The following is a 22,567-nucleotide window of genomic DNA, read 5'->3' as shown; positions in this document are numbered from 1 at the left end:
AACCCCACCTCGTTAATGGGCTGTCTCGACCACTCCACTCCACTCCACTCCCTTGAGGAGTCCACAGCTGTGGAGGAATAATGGCAATTGAGTTTCAACGGTTGGCCTTCCGAGACACAAAGCTCTTAATTTCTATCCTGTTGACATAGATATATATATATATATATAAATAAATGCACAAATGACAAACCTGTTGAGCAGCTCCTCATCGAAAGTGGTCATGTCGTGCTCAAAATTATGGTCTTTCCAAGTACAAAGGTAACCAAAGTGAGTTCAAGGAAGAAGATTGTGTTGAGAAGACCCCGATCAACTGTCCATACCAAAAATTGTGATTCCCCCAGGGTTCATCTGCAAATATATTACTGCAGAGAGCCAATTAAGTTAAAGCAGAATGGTGAGATTTTCACGTTAAGAGTGCATGAGATGCCCAGAATTTACTAGCAAAAAATAGAGACCAAACACGCACAGCAAAAGAAATTGCATTCAACCAAAAATGATTCATCATGACAGATGCCCAAAGACGTAGAAAATATCATAGTATTGCTAGGAGAATCAGAAAAATGGTTTAAAAAGAATCACCTAGAAGTTCATGGGTGCTCATAATGCCCAGGGAAAAAAAAGTTTTTACCATCCCTATTGTCTTCCAGGGATAGTAAAAATAGTCATAAAAAATAAGTAACAATAGCCTCCATTGAATGATTATCAAACCCTTAAATTCCAAATGACTAGTTTATATTATAAAAGAAAATAAGAAAAAAATAATCAAGTAATCAATACACATAAAGTCCTCATCCAATATCTTATCAAAATCCATTTCATAATCAGCAAACATCATCATTAATGATGCACAACTATCACAGTGGGGTTACCACCCATCAGTGTAACGTAGGATTACAGGAAAGTCCTTCACGGAAGTTGTGATCGGGTACATTTTTGTACACAAACCTAGGAGGCTAGGACCCAGTTTTTACGTTTTGGGTGGAACTTTGACCTGTGCTCGAAATCTCTAGCACGCAAATAAAATTCCAAGAACAAGATTTATACACGATATATGCATGAGGTAAGGCCAGAATTGATATTGCCGCTTCCTAGAGACTAGAGTTTAACTTGCCTAGTGTTTCGCTAATCATAGCCCTTAACAGGAATAGAAATTTAGAATGTGATTTGTAGCATACAAGGGAAAGAATAGTACTTGTTGACCCTTTTCTCCCTTAGTCCCTTTTCCTTTTTGTGCTCCATAATGGATTGAATTTTACATACAATTAGAACTCAGAAGCATGTGCCAACATCGCTGAAGTTAATTAACTTAAGAAGTGAAGTGATACATCATGATGCTTAATATGGTATGCAGAGAGGGAGAAAGAACTGATATAGATGAAGATATGAATTCTTACCAAAGGCATGTCTCTTGTAATATGAGGACATATAAGAAATCAAACGTGAATCTGTAGGCATCGAAACATAGTCGAGAGACTCCAAATCACTTTCAGAATAATTTATATGCAGCAAGTTTGGTAAACTGGCAGCTTGGATGTTGCCCGCACTGTTTGAAGTTCTCAATTGAGATGCATCAGCTGGACAGCATGCCGCTAATGCATGCCATCTACTTGCTAGAGAAGCAATGTTTTGGGCTCTGTGGGATATTTTTGTTGCAGCATGCAGGGATATAATTATCCCAATGACTTGAACAACTGAGGAGACCTGAAAAGTAGGTAAAACAGTGATAAAACCAAATATTTATTGAATAGCAGTGGTAAATGAATCGTATGCTAAAAAAATCAGCCTCCTGTTTGTCATTTCGCAATTAAGGATAATATACATGGTATTTGTGCCCCTCATCTGAGAGAGCTTCAAATATATATAGAAGCCCTTGAAAAATGGACCTGAAAGAACTTAAATTCACACATATAATTTGTCTGAAAAGGTACAAAGAAGAAATGAGTAGTGCAGGACTTACCGCAAAATCACCACCATTTATGGCAGTAATTATTCCACTGTACCCAGTGGTCTGGAATAGAGTCATGAATAGGCTAGCTGTGACAACCACGAACTCTAGAAGAAGATAAATTCGGAATCTATGGCTTATCTTAGAGAGATGATACCTTAGACGGATATGTTCCTCCATAAGCACCAAAACATCAGATTCCCTTTCCAAGAGCTTTGCATAGTCATCAAAGTGAATAACTTGCAAGTTGCAGACTAAGTGAAATAAGGTGCTGGCTGTCAGAAATATTGCACTTACATAAGTCCAGGATAAGATCAAACCCAATAAGATTGCAACGGATTGCCACCATGATTCATGACGTATATATAAACCACGGATAACTTCACGCGAAACCTTTAGAATGAAACATGGTACTGACCCCCATATGAGCAAGCGCATAGATTCCTGCGGCAAGAAATTATGCAGAAAAATTATCTCCATGGCATCTAATATGGATTGTCCAAAATAGATGGTCATAGATGAAGCTATTTGGTATATTTCCTGGACTAACTCTTGGATGATGTTTTTCTTTTTTCGATAACAAAATCTTAGAAGATGCTGTCTTGGTATTTTGAATAACGCAAAGCAAGAATGATAACTCGATATGCAAGATAGTAAATGGGAATAAAAAAGTTAATCCCCTTTGGGCTTTGGGCGCTATAATCCTGGATCCTCATCAACATCATATAACCAAGAAATGTTGAGCATATGCCAGCCATGTGATTAACTTCATAATTGTTGAATTGAAATGACATGAAAAGAGGCATTACAGACTCAGCATTGAATCTTCCAGATTATCATGATTGAAACTGATGACTTCTCCTCCTCTTTTGTCACAACATGGCGAATCTAAGCTACATAAAAAGGAAGATGAATTAAATAGTCTTTTTGGGACTCATAACACTTTTCCTTTTAAGCTCGATTACGAAAAAGATTTGATGCCAGGAAGCCATTACATATGATCTCATCTCTTGCAAAGTTTTAAGTAATACAAACGTTAACCTGATATATGGAGTTTGATTCTCCAATTTGGGCAACAGACCAATGAACTCAACTAAGTTAAGAATTCTATTCATTAGTTTTCAACAAGATGTATGAATTTTCGAACTCTAGTCCCAAAATTTTGTCCCAGCAAAGAACAACCATCATAGATTTTTTTTGTATCTTAGTACACGCAGATAATGAATAAGCTGATGCCATCATGAGGAGCTATTGTCCCCAAAGCTGATGCCAATATGCAGTTTTGGAAATTAGTGATTCATAAAAATCTTTGCACACACTGTCATCACTTTGCAAGAAACACTACATGCAATGAACAATCTATTTACAGAATCAGAGCAACTAGGGAATGACATTCAATCCTTCCTTAATTTCAAATTATGCGGCATTCTTGGATCAGGAAACAATAAATTGGCATCAATTAAGCTTTAAATCAATTATAGACGCAAATAAAAACGCACAAGCTCGAAGACTCACCGAAATCTGGCGAATATAGAGGTTGCGTAATCGGTCCATGTGACCGCTACTTCGATCAACAAAGAGAAACTTCCTGATGCCATACTTACGTAAATTATGCGACAAACAAATCAGAGAAACAGCGGCCAAGCATGCCTGCGATGCCACGATATCAAGCTCGAAATCCTTGATCTGATACTCGTCGCAACCTTCACAATTCGGGAGCTCCAGTATCACGATCGGCAGTACTACCCCTACGAGGACGAAAACAGTCCAAGATAAAATGAAGCTCAACGGAGAAGATTGATTGAAGCCGAGAAATGTCAAGAAGGTCTCCAGCCTCCGAAGATTTCGATCGAGATCGGTCCCTTCATCCCTCGTTACTTCCTGTTGATGATGGTTTTCCTGAGAAAGGTTTGATTCCTGAAGGAGCGGAGTCTGCAAGGGAGGTTGGGGCACTTCGATGTTATTGTCTCCCATGGAAGCTGAGCCTCTCGATGGAGCTCCGATCGGATGGTTCCAGATTGAAATCTGGAGGTCGTTGATTTCGATCGACGATGGAAGAGAGATTAGTCATGTTAAATGATGGTAAATCAAACTGTTGAGACAGGTATAATTGAAGAAATGGATTTAATATTTGAATTTTTAAGTCGTGCGAGCGACATCTCTCTATAGATTTCAAATTTTGATTACTAAGGAGAATCACGGCCGTTAAATGATTAGAAATCAGGATCTATTCATTTGACTCCACTGATATTGCGAGTCCAGTAGATATTATTGTTGAAGATGACCCGTTCGATAGGTTAAGGACACAAAATATCTCATCACCGCGCACCGCAGGTGATTATTGGGTTTTAAAACAATGGTTACGTAATTAAAAAGTTCCTAATCCTTTTCTTTGGAAAATGACATCTGACAAATGAGAAAGATTTATTCTATTCATTTAATCAATGGAATAATTTTATTATATTTTTTTATTTTAGTATTCATTGTCAAAAATTTATTGTTTTAATATAGATTTCATTATTTTTTAAAACACAATTTAGAATTCATTGTTTTAGTTTTGAATCCATCCAATAAAACTCATCAACAATAAATGTTGTTAGAAAGAATTTTATGCACTGATTTGGAATATATAATTTTTTAAAAATCTAACATGTACTTTGAAAGTTAAATTTTTTTTTTAAATTTCATTTAAGAGATTTAGACTCTCACGGGTTATCACTACCACTATATGAACTACCTAACACTAGATTCACCGTCCAAGTTTCCCCTGTGGATATTAATATAAATCTAAACTCGGGTCAGCAAACCTGAAGTGCAAAATATTCACAAAAGAAAAGATGCAAATTTAAAAATTAAAAGTAGTAATCCAATAACATGTCCTTTCAATCTCAATCTAAAACGGATTAGATTTTCTTTTCTACTGGATAAGCCTAGATACTTTTATTGACTTTTTTTTTTTTTTCCAGCTGTGTTGAAAAAGAAATAAAATTTCATTCTCAACACAGCTGTTAAAAAAAAAAAGTTCGTAAAAATACAAGTTGGGACTTTTTTGATAAGCTACTGAAGTGTTTCTGCTGAAGACCTTCAACTTCTTATTCAATCAATACCATCTTACTTTGAGTACAAGCATCTTCTTATACGCTACTTTACAATGCTTTAAGCCTTTAAGTACTCACCAACAGCAAAACTAATAAGTAATAAGCATTGATCCACCCAACATTTGATGATTACATCTACTCATACAAGCTTCTTCAAAAAGAAAACAATGTGCTACAACCAGTGTGTTAAGTAGAAGGGAAAGAAAGAACCTTCAAAGGCTTCAAACCAGTAAAAGCTCAGATAGAAATGCTATTTGGGATTCCGCGACCAGTTACGCCAGGACCTGAGGAGGGAAGCAAAAGCTCGTATGGGGGAATACCTGCACCGGTTCTGTTTTTCAGACGAGTATCCTTGTTTCTTCTGTTTATTATATCCTCGATCCCTTTTAACTTAGACGAAAATTTATTGAATAATTCCAGGACTTCTTGATCATTGATCCAGTGATTATGTAGCTGGTTCATTTCACCTAAATATTCTTCGTCTGCTGAGTGAGTCGAAAGGGTGTCTTGAACAGCCATCACTTTAGTTGCTTGAAGTTGCGTTGGCAAAGAAGACAAGAAAGTTAGCTGAGGATTCAGGATGAACTTATCATAATCTGCCTCGCCTTCTTTAGGGATGAGTTTCCTCATAAGAGTAGGACGGTTAGGCACGTATCCTCCAAAAGGGTACTGACCAAAGTTTATTGCAGCATGCTGACCTGATGCAGTCCAAATAATGATGGTGAGAATGTCACATAAGTCTTCCTTGGTATTGAGTTTGGGCCACCAGGGTTCATTCCGCTTGTCATAATGACCTTTGTTCTTGATTTCATTCCACCAAGCTTGGAGCTCAACGTCAGAAGTAACAGAATTAGGCTCAGAGTAGAAGTGTTCGACATAAGATTCTACCCATTCTTTTATGGCGGACCATATCAGAAGGCCATCTGCAGCGTAGGGGTAGTCTTCGATTACTAGTTTCACACCACACGGCATTGATGGATCCTCCACTGCCATGCCCCTGAACATTTGACAAGTTAAATTTTACAGTATTTGTTCACTACAAGAACAGCTTGGCAATGATATTGACATAGAAAAATTCGTAGATGCTAAGGAAATTCAATGGAAAGAATCGAGGGCACGAATACGAATAAAAAGCTTACCTCCGGATAAGATCTGAAGGCAGTGCCTCCATGTCAAACCGCCACATATTCTTGTAGGCTGCAGAGCTTACCTCCATGCCGTACTTTCCTGGGCTGAAACAAGCCTCAATAATTCCCCCACCATTAATTAAACTTTGCCGTGCAAGTGCATTAATCTCTAGTGTGTAGCGCATATGAGGATGAAGCAACTTGAAGATAGGATGCATTGAGCTAAGCTGTCTATGAGTTGCAATTATGTACGGCTCCATGCAGGCATGAGTCCTCAACCTGAGGTTTTCAAATCAATAAAACATTTAACAATTTGAACACCTTAATAACTTAGAAAGCATTAATATTTAGTTACGGTGCCATGCTCTTATGGTCTGTCAAAGTACATAATATCAGTATGAATCAAAACAATGCTCAATCGTACCAAAAGAAAACAAAAATATGGCCGATGTTTGAAAACAAACATTATCTTAACATGAAAACAACTTGAAATTTGCTTCTAAACAAAATCGTTGGTCTTACCAATGATTTACAAGTTGATGTATTCCAGCATCATTTGAGCAAACATGAGCTTTGGCTAGCTTCCAAATCCAATGCTCCGTAGGATCATGCCCGTGTGTAAAAACACTTTTGTTCCGAAGTGAAGAAAATGTAGGAGGAAGCGAAAGCTCAATGGCTATTGGCCTTAGAAAACCTTTTTGTGTATAGAAGAAAACTGTCCTAGAGGCATACGCTTTTCTTCCTGGCAGGGAGTTCATTCTCTCCATAAATGGCAGAAGCGTATCATGGTAATCGAGTATAAACAATCTCTTTTCCTCAATAGCCTGAAACATTATAAATCAGAATTAGAATGTCAGCCCTGCAATTTTTTTTATAAACAAGGATTCCTCTGGGATTTACGCTAAAGATGCCAAATGATTGTTGTTTATAACAAAGAGGAAAATCCCCAGTACCTTTTCTACACTCATTCCATGGATTTCTTGCCCTATCAGCTCCTTTGTAATTGCTGACTCGGGTGAACCATAAATGGCAGGGTCTAGACTGCTGAGGATTGGAAAGCCCTGTGAATATATACCAAGTTGAGGACATGCAGGAGAAAACAAAGTTAACTTTTAAGTACAGCAAACAGACTCTTCTATCCAAAAGTACCCTTAGGAGCTCAATGTTCACTGGATTGACTCCAGAAAATGTCTGACGTGCAAATTCATTATCACGCAACCATGCAAATCTATCTCCTGGACACATATATATCACAAAATTTGAGAAGAGAAGAAATGATATTTCAGAAATGAATTAAAAAAAAAAAAAAAAGAGTTTGCTTCTCAGTGAATAGGAACGATAGATTGTGGCTTGAAAAGTAATAGACATTCCATTACATAATTGTCAAATATAAGCCTCATAAATCAGGAAGAAGATCAACAGAGAAGAAGCACACATACTTTTTATAACAGCCGGAATTTCATATTTTAACAATTTTTCACCGACACTCAGGACTTGTTTCAAGACATCACCGAAAAGTGGATTACTAAACATTCCATGTTGTTCTTCATCTTTCAAGAGAACGCCGACTTTATATAGTTTGTCAATATCTGAGAAGCATGTGAAGGGTACGTCTGAACTTGACAGTGTTGCAATAATAGATGGTACAAGATTGTGAAGCAAAGCTTTCAATCTGCCTGCAGAGAAAGTGTTCTGCTTAATCTCCTCAAATGTTTCATCCCGAGGTACATACACTGGATGTGGCTTCTCAATTCTACTTTCGGAACGAGGGTCTGGATGATTTCAGTAAACACAGTCTAATTATATACAAAGAGAGAATAAGAATCCTGAATACAGCAACCGAAATTTTAGGATAATACCATACCATTGTTGGTTGGTGGGCGGCCAGTTCTACATCGCCTAGGATAAGGCCATTCCGCACCAGTCAAAACTGGTCGGGCAAGCTCTTTGTCCTTATCAGGCTTACCAAGATCATTATAAGGAGCATAGTCATAAATTCTTTCATGAGGCTTTCTCTCGCCTTTCCCATTACCACGCACGCTCAACAAGTCTTCGCGTCTAAGATCTTTGATGCCTGTCGGTGTTTGTGATGGTAGGTATACCTATATAATCAATTTGAGCATTTCTTAAACAAAACCATCCATGTAAACATTAGGACAAGCATAAAAAAAACAACTTTATTGACAGAATTCTCACTTTGTTTGTAAAGATAATCCTACTTTCGGGATTATCATTCCGTGAATGGATCCATGTATCTGCTGGAAAGAAAATTGGGCCTGCATTGAAACCATGAACGACTATCTCCAACAAATGGAACTCCTTCCCATGAAGATTGGTAATGAGAATGGCTCCCGGAGTACCAAAGTCGTGGGGGACAGTGAAATCAGCTGCATATTCAACAATATGGGACTGCTTTGGATGCCTAGGCAGCCATCCCCTCACACAAGACTCTACACTCTTGCCTGAATTGGTAACTGTCACAATACAATATCCAGTTTGACACTAACATTAAATTAATCAACTAAAAGTTTCAGTGAAATTAGGCATTGGGTATCTTAAGGAACAACTTTTTGATCCATAAATTAATAAATAAAAAGGATAACCAAAATTAAAAGAAAGATTGTTCCTCTACTATTTCCTTTCTTTTTTAAAGTAACTTTCTTCCTTTGTTTCTACACCAAACAGCATTTTATATTTTTATTTGCCTTTCACCGAAAGCCAACAGAAGCATTGTCGATGGAGACCAAAATCAAACTCTCAAAAAAAAGAAAGAAAAAAATTTAAAAAGAAAAGACAAGAAACACATATAGTACATAAGATCGAAGCATTAAATAGCATTAGAGACCTACAAAACAGTGAAAAGTTTGAGATCTGAATCACTACTAACCAGGGTCAATCTCTTCACTGATGAGCTGCATCAAGATCCCTTGACCAATACCATTGATGAAGAACTCCCACTGATCCTCGATCTTCTCAGTGATCTTCTCCTTCATCTTCTTCTTTATAGTGATTACTGCTCTCACATCAATCCCCGCCCCTTTCGAAGAAGAAGAAGATAGCAACGGACCATTATGGTTCTCGGTCTCCACGGACTTTGCTGAGTCCACAACTTTGTCTTCACGGCTGATCACAGCCCGGACTGAGCAGCCCGAGTTGACTCGTGATCTCGAACCAGGCACCTGGCTACGCCAAAGACTTCTACTTCTTCCGGCAACAGTTATCGCCGGAGATTGTCGGACAGCAGAGCTAGCGAGCTCTCGAGTGATCGGCTTCAGTGCATACATCTTGCCTGTCAGTCTCTCCGAGTCAATGCACGTTCCACATATGAAAGTGGAGGTGATGTTGACTAAATACAACACCGTTGCATAGTTCGCAATTACAAAAACGGTATCGTTTTGGAAAGTTCTTAACTAAGATATTGTGGTAACTTTATACTGACAGGATATTTCAAAAAAAATATATTTATACTGACAGGAACGACACACGTGGGGCCTGTGATTGATTGATGCACCAGATTACAATAAATACCTTCGCTTCGTTGCGCGTGGAAACACTTGCCAATGAGTGCGCTATAACGCGAAATGCATTAGCCTCTAAAAACACATCATATCAGGCTATCAGCAACAAAATTACCTTCCACAATCAATCTGAGCCGACTCTAATTTATTGATCAATTTAAACAGTTTAATGCAAAATAAATAAATAAAGCCATTAAAGATGATAATGAGAAATCATTGAATTTGAGGTGATGAAATGGTAAATGACAAATTTTTTTAGTTATTGTGAATTTAACGACAAATGAATAATTCAATTAATATGAAGAAGGTTTATAAAAAAAAGAATTCTTTAACACAATAACTAACCACCAAATCATTTTTTCTTGAGCCCTCACATTCTCAAACCCCGAAAGTCCAATCCTTACAATTTCTCTTGAACACTCAAGGATTTCTTAGAAAGTTGCGCAAACTCGACTCAAGTCAAAGATCCACTTAATGACATATTTGTTCTATTGAAAAAGTTGGGGAACTTTGATGATATAGAGAATTATATTTTATATATACGCACGTGTTCCTGTTTTTGATCACCTTGTGAACTCAAACCAAGTCGGTGGCTAAAGGAAAAAAATAATATATATATATATATATATAAATTCTTACATAAACATCTAATGTAAAAGGTGTAAAATAAATATTTATATTTACACCATCGATTTAAAATATATAAGACCCAAAATAATGAACCCCACTAAGATTATTGATTTATAGGACAAGAATCTCATCAAGTGCCCTGAATGATCGATTTTTTTAAAATTCTCAAACAAATTATCACTTGAAAGAAGTTCGTCACGTGTTTAACATTTGTCTACTTTAAATAAATAAATATAATTTGACATTTCCAGTCTAACCCACTTGTGTTATATTTATTTATTTAAAGTAGGCAAAAGTATAAATAATTAGACCAACAAAGACTTGTTTAATTTTGAAGTCCTAGATCCATGTCCAAACTGAATGACTTAAATAAGTCAAAATAGTTTTTCACTTTTATTATCATCATTAAGTAGAGTTCTAATAGGATTATTAATAATAATTAATTATTATATTCAGACAAAATAATTCTAAGTGAATTTTTATTTTCTTATTTTATAAAGTGACATGTAACATAATCAAATTAAATATTAGTGTCATATTAATAGTAATATAGCTCTAATAAATTACTATATTTTTTTTCCTTTTTAAAATTTTATTATTATTTTTAGTTCCATTTGATTTGTTTTATGTTTTTATTTTTCATTTCATGTTTTAAAGTTATTTTAGCTACTTTCCCTACAATGTGTAACCAAATGTGTTATGATTTCATTTTCCAAAAAATATATATGAAAAACAAACATACCAAACAAATTCTTGAATAATTTTTAAATTTTTTATATTTAATTAGTAATATAGATAAAGCGGCTAAAACAGTAAAACTCATGCAGTAAAAAGTAAAAAAAACCAAACCATATAGAAAAACAGTTTGGTCCAATTCTAGATGCTCTGTTGACATCCTAGTCCAGTCATAATGATGACAGACTGATGCTGATGCAACCACTCAGCGACACATTTGGGTTTCTCAGAAAGCAAATTTAAACACAAAAGAACACAAAATAACAAAATATCCAGTTTGAGACTTCCAGCCTCGCTTTCCACAACCACAAGGTAGGAGTTGTCTTTGAGCACCACAACAGCAGGTGGGAGTGGGACATGGAACATGGCACACCATGGATGGTGCAGAATACAAATAGAATGCCATTGCAGATCCGCAATGGGGCCCACATTCCTAACTTTTAAAATTTCTCCACTCTTTTTTTTTCCTTTTCCTGAGATTATTTCCAAAAGGCAACAATGATCCAGTTATTACTGTTCTGAATAATTGCACCTTTCGTGCCCAAAGATAGTCAAAACCACTGATGTTCACAAGAAATTGCATCTGGATTATTTAAATCATAATATAATAATTATTATTTTTTTTAAAAAAAGCGGGATACGAATGTTGCACCTTGTGCAAGTGATATGAGGGGCAGGCCACTGCTAGACACAAGGAGTACTCATTAACTTGGAAAGAACACCAATAGTCCAATGTAGTGATCATGATGCAGTGATGCCTAAAAGAGGAAGTAATTCCGAGAAAGGGGAACGGTGGTGGCTGCGGCGCAGGTTAGTAACTCACCGTTAGCAGTCACTGTGTATGTTTCTGGGTCTACCTGAATATCAGGAAGGGCATCGTTGAGCTTCATGTCCAGTTTGGTGAGTTTCCTGACATTGCCAACTGGTTCAACCCTCTTGCTGAGTTCATACAACGCCTTAACCCCATTATTCGCAGCAACCTGCTTGCATAGAGAGGATAAAAAAAAAGAGCGGAAAAACATTCAGTTCATGCACAAGAGAGAGAGAGAGAGAGGAGCCGTGCCTTGCTGACAAAAGCAATGGAGTGAGAACTTCCAGCTTTGCCAAATGCTCCAAACATTGGCCTCGATATCACCTGCACCATGCCAACAATTTGTTTCTTCTCATATAAGAATGGAACTTATCATACACACAAAAAAAAAAAAGAAAAAAAAAGGGAAAGTGATGCCATTGACTTCTGTTTTTGGAGAACAATCCTGGTGAAAACTCAAAAATGGGAGTATCAACAGAAGACCATATGAAGGGTAATAACCAAGGCCAGGTCTTTATCAAGGCTGGCCAATCTACCACATTATACAATTGCCTTTGTAAATTCAATCTTACCGGTTCAGGTGTGGGAATGCTTGCATTCGGATCACCCATATTTGCCCATGCAATCACACCACCTTTAATCACCATCTCTGGCTTTGCCGCAAAGAAAGAAGGCTTCCAGAGTACAAGATCGGCCAACTTCCCTACCTGCAGACAAACATACACGCAATGATGCACAATTTAAAAGAGATGACCAATTACTTTTAACATCTACACATGCTTCTCTATTTATAAATTAGCCAAGAATAATAGTTCCCACCACGCAATAACAGATTGGATTGCCACAAAGAAGCATATTAATTCTTCAATAAGACTTCAAAAATGTAATAGGTAGGGTCAACCAAAATTCTAAATTCCAATCCAACAAAATGTTAATACCTTCACGTACATATATATTTATCTAGTATACGCATGCAGTTGACATAATAAACAAGGGTCAAAACTTGAATACCTCAATTGAACCAACAAATTGAGAAAAACCATTAGCTATTGCTGGATTTATTGTGTATTTGGCAATATATCGTTTGATACGAAGGTTGTCATTGTCTGCTTCACTCGGGTGAATGGAACCCCTTTGTGTCTTCATTTTGTGGGCAGTCTGCCAAGTTCTGCTTATCACCTGGCATGAAGGAATTTAATGCATCTAAATTTGAGATATCAATTACAGGGCAGTGTTTTAATTTAAAACAGAAAAGAATGAACATTGGAAGATTTAATACAGAATCATGGTCTTCAAATTACATGTCCATGAAATATGCCCAGGATTTTAAATAGATTGTAAAAAAAAATTATCGACACATGTTAACACAAACACAACAGGTTATTGCAAGATGTTCCTGTTATATCCATTTAGCTATTGTTGACGTGCCTGAGTTCTATGAATAGATATTGCAGGTCACGTCCTCCATACTTCAAGAATAATTTACTGCATACCTTAAGGGCTTAAGTAATGATGCTTTTAACCGACATATACTGCAAGTCATTTGAAATACTTAAATAAACAAGCGATTAATCCTATGAAATTTTAAAATGAATGCCAAATGTTATCAAGTCATTATCTGCAACAACCACATATATTCGCAACGATAATTTAAGAAAAGCCATGTTTGAAGACAAAATTTATGTCACATAATTAAAATAGAAACGAAAATGACAAGGAAGTAGAATCAAAGACCTCTCCAATGCGACCCATTGCCTGTGAATCAGATGCTATGATGCTAATCGCTCCCATATCATGCAATATGTCTTCTGCAGCAATTGTTTCAGCTCTAATCCTTGATTCAGCAAAAGCTACATCTTCTGGAATGTCCTTATCAAGATGATGGCAAACCATCTGCAGGAATTACAACTTAAATGGAATCAAATACATCCATAAAGCATTCTGCATCAACACTTTCAATATCTTCGTAATTCGTATACCAGCATATCAAGATGCTCATCTATAGTATTGGACGTATAAGGTCGTGTTGGGTTTGTTGACGAGGGTAGGACATTTTTCACTCCACATACTTTAATGATATCTGGAGCATGACCACCACCTGCACCTTCACTGTCCAAAGAAAAACAAAATAACATAAGCATTAAAAAAACTATAATCAAATAACTCGCTAAAAAGTCAAAGGCAATAAATTTGTAAATTTAGCATTTGGTGCTTCTTTAAGTAAAAAATACTTATACAAATGGAAAGGTGGTAAACTCAGAAATATAATCATTTTGGAAAGTCATGACAACTCGAAGCTGGTAAAGGATAAGGCAGCAAGAATATCAATAAACTAACTGTAGCACACAATGCTTTAAATGATGCACTTTAACTTGGTGAAGACTGCCACGAGGTAGCAGAAGCATGAGTGCATAGTATGCTTATGAGGCAGCAGTGCATATGATTTATACCTGTGGTACGTATGAATAGTTCTTCCTTTGAAAGCAGCAATTGTATGTTCCACGAATCCAGATTCATTCAAGGTGTCAGTGTGGATATTAACCTGTCAAAAGCAAGGAACAGAAAAGTATATTCCATTAGATTAGGTCTCAAAGAAGGTTAGGAACACACACAAACATGCATCAAATATTTTGAATCTAATGGTCAGAAGAAGTTGCCTGAACGTCGTATTCTTCTGCGACAGCCAAACAGTTATCTATTACAGCAGGAGTAGTTCCCCAGTCCTCATGCAGCTTCAGTCCCATAGCTCCAGATTTGATTATCTCATGCAGTTCATCAGGTTTTGAGCCATTTCCCTATGGTAGAAAGCTGTTATTACTTGAAAATAAGACATAATGATGCTGAAATGAAACCAGAGTCCACAACAACTTTTGTTAAGCAAATTTTTACCATTGATCAGTTTGTACAATAGGTTATGACTTATGAGATTTATGTTCTTGACAACGTATGCAGTTTAAGAATTAGACAGAATAAATTTCTTTTTTATCAGTAATTTTAGCACAAAATTTACACATACTTTTCCTGTGAAGCCAAAATTTAGAGGCATGTCATCAGTAGCTTGCAGCATTAATTTGATATGTGACGGAGCAGGTGTACAAGTAGTTGCACGCGTACCATCAGCAGGTCCCGTTCCGCCTCCCACTAACGTTGTAATGCCTACATATTTTGTGAAGTTCAGGGAAAAAACACTAATTAATACTAATGTTCTCATATCTCATCTTTACTTGATTAGAAATCATATAGAATGAGAAGTGAGATACAAATATTTTTAGATTTCGTCAAAGAAATTCCAAAAGCACATCATCATCGTCTAAAGCCATCCCAACTATATGGAAGTACAAAGTGCATGACTACAAAAAGTAAGAACAACTACCATACTGATTTTCAAGACAGTCTACTTATACAGGAAACTTCTGGGTAGAATTCAACATGTATGATGGAAACATGTTTACTATACTTCAATCAATTCTTTGCTTTCAAAGGCTCATATGCTTATATTTATTTTCAAAGATGTAATCACCAAGACAGCCTATATGATGATTTAGGACAATTACATGCTAAGCGTAAAATTACCAAGCATATAACTGGACCGGGTAAAGCAAAAGAAAAAAAAAATGAAATCAAAATTATAATAGATAAAAACATCAGGATTGATCAAATTTGGCTAAGAGGGCTACAAATGGCAAGCCTAGCGAGGCATCTAAATGGCACGAGCCATAGTACATCAACATGCCACGAAAATTTGAGAACCGCTATTTAAATCAACACTTATAACTAATAAGTAATGAGAGTTACCATGGGTATGAATGTCCATATGACCTTAAGGCAGGTCCCCTCAGTTTGGTTGGAGGATATTGAAAATGAAATGGTGCTAACTGGAAGAAGCTGCTTAGCCAATTGTCTCAATTAAAATTCAATAGTATTAAAAAGGATGATCAGGGAACATTCTACTGTACCTTATATATTAGCTTTTTTTTTCCCTTGTTAAGTTACTGTATCAATTGAACTCCTTTCCCCATAATCAATATTTGTTATTCTCCTAGTTAATATTTCTCTTTCGTGAAGCAGCCAATAATGTTCATCCTAATCTGAAATTGACAAAAGAAAACACTAGCAAAACATTCCTTTCACCAGTGTTACTCTTGGTGGAGTGGATAGAAGACATGACCCTAGATATTATCCTAAATCTCCAGTGTTTTTGTACAAAGTGCACTCTTGCATCTCAAACACACATAGTGGCACCAACACATGGCAGCTCAGTTTAACATTGCACAAGAAATGATGACAAGAATTTACAGAAGTTTCAGCATCCAATGCAAAATAATACCTTACGAGTCTAGAACATAAGTCTCAAGATGTGGCACATTAAAATAAAAATACTAAGCATTCTGATAGAGTTGCGCCCATACACGCTCAGCATCCAAGGCCCAACCAACACCCACTCATATGGGCCGGCTGTACCCAAGGCCTCCCAGCCCATACTAGAAAACCTTGGGTACTAAGGGAGACCCATACCTCTCCCTATAAACGACACCTTAGCTCCCACATCTTCCTATGTGGGACAATCCTCTCAATACCCTCCCCTTCAAGACCAACGCCCACGTTGGTCGAGTACCATGGTTGGCCCTTCCTCAGGGCCCTTGCCCCCGTTGGTCGAGCACCATGGCCGGCCACCTCGCAGGTGCGGCCCCAAGTTGAAGTCACAACAAGATCGTACGCTCCGATATCATTGATAGAGTCGCACCCATACACGCTCAACACCCAAGGCCCAACCGACACCCACCCATATGAGCCGATTGTACCCAAGGCCTCCCAGCCCACACTAGAAAACCTTGGGGACTAAGGGAGGCCCATACCTCCCCCCTATAAACAACACCTTAGCTCCCACATCTTCCTATGTGGGACAATCCTATCACATTCACATACATTCTTAGGAATACATGCATGACACGAAGATGACTCTACTCAACTCCATGTTAAAAGTTTTTAAAATAGATCAAATCATGATATGTGGTGCATCAGGTTGTGTTCTTTATCAGCACTTTCTAGTCAACAGATTCTCAACATAATAGCTTACCACTTGATATAGCCTCATAAACCAGTTGAGGGCATATGAAGTGCACATGACAGTCTATTGCCCCTGCAGTTACAATCATTCCTTCTCCTGCAATAACTTCCGTGTTTACCTACATATGAAGAGAAAAGATGAGGACAAGGGGTGAGTGTGTGCCATCAAGGCATCAACAGAGCATTAATAACCACAAGCTGCTTCAACATTGTGTATTAATGTACCCCTATAATCATATCCAAGTTTACACCTTCCATAACATCCGGAGTGCCTGATTTTCCAAGCCCCACAATAAGATCACCTTTGATACCAATATCCGCTTTGTATATTCCACTATAATCAATGATCACAGCATTTGTTATAACAGTATCCAGGGAGTCAGCCGGTAAACGCCCACTCGATTGGCCCATTCCATCTCTTATTACTTTTCCACCTCCAAAAACACTTTCATCACCGTAAACAGCAAAATCTTTCTCAATTTCAGCATACAAATCAGTATCACCAAGCCGAATCTTGTCTCCTTTACTGGGGCCATATATGCTTGCATATGTCTCAGGAGACATTGTAGTGGTAAAAGCAGAATCTTCTCCACAGACACCTTCCCTGCAAATTTAGTTCTGAGGTTAGGCATTTTAGTTTTGGTGAACCATTTGAAATGATTGTTAATTAGTCAAGATATTTCAGTTAATAACACAAAGTAGAGGAGAACAAGCATCACAAACTTGCTCAGCAGAAAATCTAGACCTAGCATCTGCTTCCTCTGGATTCTTGAATACAGTCCTGTTTACAGCTTCAATCACAGTGGTGCATCTGGCATCATTGACTGGACCATCAGCCATTCCATTCCCACCTCTAATCACTCTATTACCTCCGATGCTTACGAGTACAACACTTTTGGTTTCTCCTGGCTGTCCAAGTAGAAGTGTAGAACAAGTTTCAGTGAAGGCCTTGGTGTACACTGTCGGGATTTGTTGAAATAAAATAACATACCCTAGGTCCTAGCCCATGTATAAAGAAGAACCAGTAGAGTACAAGAGCACGACTTCTTTTTTTCATTAAAAAAATAGACAAAAAAAAAAGAAGAAGCAAAAAGGTACATTGCAGCTCCTCGTATCAACTTTTTGATCAATTAAATAATTATGCAAAATTAAAGATATCAAATGTAATGTTCATTAAAATATATGTCGAACTTCATCTCAGAAATTTTCGATCACCAAATAGTAATAATGATGTTATTTAGTATTTTACACAGTTCTTTACTAACATCAATAATTTTTCACAAAGAGCACATCATGTTGCTTCACTGCATAGAAACAAAATGCAACAGCATTAGTTATTTTATATGTGCAGATATATAAACAACTGAACACTCTTAATTGCACTTGAGCGAAGAAACAAATCACCAGAATTCTTTAATATTCATAAATGACACAACATTCAACCTCAAATCGTGTAGCAGTCCCCGCAGGTATATTCAGCCTCATTCCATATGATTTTCGTCTATCAAAAACCAGGAATGGATTCACCTCGATAAAGTGATAATGGCTGCCAACCTGGAAAAATACCAAATCATTTAGGCACAATACTTTCCCCCATAACATCCCACAAACAAAACAAAATGTTAATGACAATAAACTAACTTTAGATTGCATCATGTGTTGGGGAAAATAAACTAACGTTATCCATCAAAGGTATGGAAGTTCATATAACTTGTGAGAGGAGAGATGCAAATCAAGATTGAAAGAAAGAGAGGCAATAACATTCAACTAATTTAGATAATGATTTCCAATATCGAAAACCTATTTTGAATTTATCAGCTTGTCTGCTGGCAAAAAAAAGATTCAGTTTCAAGATTTGATTTGCATGACAATCAGGAGGTTAGCATCTCTCAAGTCTCAACACCCTCCAGTTACTCATAAGCACGCAATTAACAGCAGAAAGCATAAAAATCATAAAAGCTTCTAAATCTGTTTCTAAACAGAAGAAGGATTTTACTAATGGAACTTTGGGAAATGAAAGTGAGACACTTATTCTAGCTAGCACTGGGCATGTGGATTAAACAAAAAATACATTTGTATTCAGGCATTTCTTTGAACAGCCAAACCCATGTATAATTAGGACCATTTGAAATTACATATCCAGCAACATATGACCTAAATCATACTAATGTTTGGTTACACATATGAACGTATCTTTGTGCATGTGCATCTTTGTGTGTGTGTAATCCCATGACTGCATGATATTAAGAACGAAACAAGAGAGGCAAATTACCCACTATTCATTAGCTGAATTTTTGGAGTAAAGGTGTGTACCCTGCACATATAAGGTAAACTGTGCAAGATAAGTAATGAAAATCCTTAATGGCTCTGAGAATCCTTCTTTAGTCATTTACTTCTTTCCCCGCAGGTAATAAATAAGACAATCACACCACAGCCTTGCTTTCTTTAGAAAAGGAAAAAATTACTCAAAGAAGTCCCTCATTCAGGGGTACACAACAATGATAACGGTTTTTGGATTTATTTTTTTTGTTAGAGACAGGGGGTTACATGTACAAACAAATTACGTAATCGAGATACTAACCAATTACAACCATGTAAGGAAATGGCATATCAAAATTAAAAAATACTGATCAGTTAACGAGGCAAACACCTGAACTGGCCTGTCTCCATGGTTAGCAACTTTGAGAATTACCGCTTTCCTTCGAGGATTAAGCACAATCTCCCTTTTTTGAAAAATTATCTGACCAGGAATTTCAATATCTTCCATTCCAGAAAACAATTCTAATGAAGGAACTGCAGCATTGAGTTCTGCCATTAAGCTCAAAACTAAATGCCGTATAATTGAGTACAATAAAGCTACTTTGATTTTTCACTATTAGTAGTTTGCAAAGCAATGGGCATAAACCAACAATGTTTCTTTGGAGTATCAAATGTAGATAGGAGAAACCAAATATCAAGTTAGAGACAGAAGCAAAGTGGAACATAAATTTTTTAGTTGTATTTTTCCATGCCAGAGATAGTAGGCTCCATTAACTTTTGAAGCAACTGAGCCATCCTACCTCAGGAAGCATCGAGGATACCTTCACGTTCTAATATTTTCCAGCAGTACTTTCAAAAACACTTACAGCTTTCAGTTAGGGAACCAAAAATATAACTGATACTGACCCTTTTTTAGAAAACTATAACGAAAGAAGCCCATGGAAAAAAATTATAAGAAAGAGAGAACAGGCATTCACAATAATTGAACAGATAGGAAAATACAAATGGCTATCAGATAAAATGATTTTGATAATAAAAGAGAGATGAAATCTTTACTGATGTAGAAAAGTTGCTATCTATAGTATGCATAACTAGAGTTCTCTCAAGTTCAAAAAAAGTTAAAAACAAGGAAACAGAACAACAGATAGTGAAGCTGAGATGCTACAGTGACAAAAAGACCAATGTCAGTTAAGAAAGTATTTATAAACGTTACAGAAAATGAGTAAACTTAATAACTTATGCACTTACCTGGAAGGAAAGAACCATGAAAGGCAAGCTCTAGATTTCCATTTTCACTAGCAATTGCATCATGAATGGTGACCAACTTTGTCCCATCAGGAAATGTTCCTTCAACCTGCTTTACTGTTTAATCAATAAATAATGGATGCAAATATTTTGCAGAGAAGAAATGAGCTTTGGAATTAGGAAATTATAATTTTTCACAAGAGTGTTATGCAGCCTATTTAAGACTTTTTACGACAACGATTAGTTGTTTAATATAAGAAAAAAATACAACGAATTCTACTCCCTGAAAGGGGTAATATGAAAATTATATAGGCAAAAACGTTCTTACTCAAAACCCCAAGAAGTGGGCAGAATAAGAGTAGATCTCCTATGCACGGGTCCAGAATCTGCACTCTCCAGTAATATTTGAAAAACAGCGATGGGTTGATTATATGAATATTTAGTTAGCAAGGTAAAGGATGCAAATGTTTTGCAGAGGGAAAGAAATTTTGGAATTAGAAATTTGACGAGTTTAATCTCTAGTGATGAAGCAACGTTACCACCAGGCACCAACCACATCTTCGCCCTTATAGCTTATCCCCTTAAATGCATTACACATTCAAAGAGAATCTACCATCTCTAGTATTTCAGTGACTTGGATTGCCAGAAATTATTATAGAACTAGGCTCAGCCTCAATTACCATTATGAGTAGAAAAACAGAAATTTCAATGTCAATGAGTAAACAAAAGATGGAAAATATAATGGTGAAGAATACTGTTTTCTACCTGTACAGAATCTAAAAGGTAGGGAACTGCAGGAAGAACTTGTCTCCTGCAAAGGAGATGCCCACATTAAACCATATAAGCTCACCATGTTAAATTCTCTATCAAACACAGAGGCACTTTAATTAATCGAGGACATAAGTTGAAATGTCACAAGAATAGAATTATTCCATATAAACCACTACTAAACCAAGCCTTGTAAAGTTTCACACAAACTAACAAACAAGTATTACACCACAGTCAATACAAATTCCGAAAAGCTCAAGGATCTTTATCAAATATATGAAGAAGTTTGCTTCAGATTCAAGAAATGTTGAAAAATAGTAAGACAAGCCAGCAATTTCAACCAGCAACAGACCCGGAAGAGAGAGAGAATTACAGCTAAACAACTAAGAAACATTGAAATTATATTTGAGGCAATACCTTCCAAGAAGTTGTTTCCCAACGTCCATCAATTCTGCCACGGTCTTATTACCATCACGAACAAACTCCAAAATCTATAAGCAACAAAAACGGAAATGCAAGAGAATAAACATCAAACCCAGCCTCATGTCACAAAAACAGCTTTCAGTCACAAACTCCCTCACGCACTCTCTCTCCCTCCCATACACACAAATACAAACCTGAGTGGCGATAAGCGCAACAGCTTCAATGTAATTAAGGCGAAGACCGCGAGCGAGACGCTTCTGGGCAAGGTAACCAGCGTTGTGGAGCCCTAGCTTCTCCACTTCTCTTGGAGTCAACTTCATCTTCTTCTTTCAATTCAACTTGATCATCACAAAATTTACCACAGCAAATTGCAAATTAAAGAAACAAAATGAGTGAACTAAATCAACACTGTTAAAAGTGATCGAATCAGATATATAGAACTTGATCAGAAAATTGACATGATTTGATGTCCGATGATAATCGAAGGAACAGAGATACAAAAACAACGTGGGATTGAGAAAGAAAGAGAACGTTCCATACCAGAAAAACAGCACTGAACTATGAATAGACACTCGGAAAGTGAAAGGCACTGAACTTTTCGAGTTGAGGAAGCTACCTGAACGTTGACCTCCTCCCGTTTATCTATACAAAACGGATGAGGTTGATGTCGTTTTGAGCTTTCAAAGTCCCACTTGAAATTCCCGAAATGAAGGCCAGTGCAGAGCGAACTGGTCTTTCCAAAAGCGAAACAAGTTTCTTTTGTGTTTGAAATAATGTGCAAAACAGTGATCTTTTATCGCAGGAATTTGAATTTTGGGTTTGAACTTCACAATTTAACTCCATTTGGCAGGATTAGTCGAGCTTTGATGAAGAACTTGCAAGCTACGTTGGGTTTGTAGAGAGAAAATATTGGAGGGTTGGCACAAAATTCACCATTGTAA

General features: G+C 36.8%; 2 protein-coding genes and 1 pseudogene across 3 annotated transcripts; all 3 read right to left on the bottom strand.

Annotated features, from left to right (window-relative positions):
• LOC120000001 lies at positions 1-4,064 on the bottom strand (annotated as a pseudogene).
• A 946-nt stretch (positions 4,065-5,010) lies between these two features.
• LOC120000535 (lipoxygenase 6, chloroplastic-like) lies at positions 5,011-9,518 on the bottom strand. The gene is made up of 9 exons (XM_038848649.1): positions 9,058-9,518; positions 8,367-8,644; positions 8,035-8,272; positions 7,610-7,942; positions 7,320-7,405; positions 7,124-7,231; positions 6,693-6,994; positions 6,183-6,449; positions 5,011-6,040 (listed from the first exon to the last, which is right to left on the bottom strand). The coding sequence occupies exons 1-9, from the start codon at positions 9,452-9,454 to the stop codon at positions 5,281-5,283; spliced, it is 2,769 nt and encodes a 922-aa protein (XP_038704577.1). The 5' UTR covers positions 9,455-9,518; the 3' UTR covers positions 5,011-5,280.
• Positions 9,519-11,152: 1,634 nt separating this feature from the next.
• LOC120000127 (urease-like) lies at positions 11,153-22,434 on the bottom strand. 2 transcript variants are annotated; one of them, XM_038848017.1, is made up of 19 exons: positions 22,243-22,434; positions 21,821-21,964; positions 21,621-21,694; positions 21,201-21,246; positions 20,439-20,544; positions 19,582-19,724; positions 18,375-18,485; positions 17,677-17,840; positions 17,157-17,535; positions 16,942-17,050; positions 14,881-15,020; positions 14,522-14,659; positions 14,315-14,406; positions 13,844-13,973; positions 13,599-13,757; positions 12,876-13,043; positions 12,437-12,571; positions 12,117-12,188; positions 11,153-12,033 (listed from the first exon to the last, which is right to left on the bottom strand). In XM_038848017.1, the coding sequence occupies exons 2-19, from the start codon at positions 21,944-21,946 to the stop codon at positions 11,812-11,814; spliced, it is 2,514 nt and encodes an 837-aa protein (XP_038703945.1). In that variant the 5' UTR covers positions 21,947-21,964; positions 22,243-22,434; the 3' UTR covers positions 11,153-11,811. The 2 variants fall into 2 exon arrangements, with proteins under 2 accessions (XP_038703945.1, XP_038703944.1); XM_038848016.1 differs by having other exon boundaries at positions 22,167-22,327.
• Positions 22,435-22,567: the final 133 nt, after the last annotated feature.

This window comes from Tripterygium wilfordii, chromosome 6, assembly GCF_013401445.1.
Source record: "Tripterygium wilfordii isolate XIE 37 chromosome 6, ASM1340144v1, whole genome shotgun sequence".
In the NCBI taxonomy this organism is placed as follows: domain Eukaryota; kingdom Viridiplantae; phylum Streptophyta; class Magnoliopsida; order Celastrales; family Celastraceae; genus Tripterygium; species Tripterygium wilfordii.
This window is presented reverse-complemented; position numbering and strand designations above follow the sequence as displayed.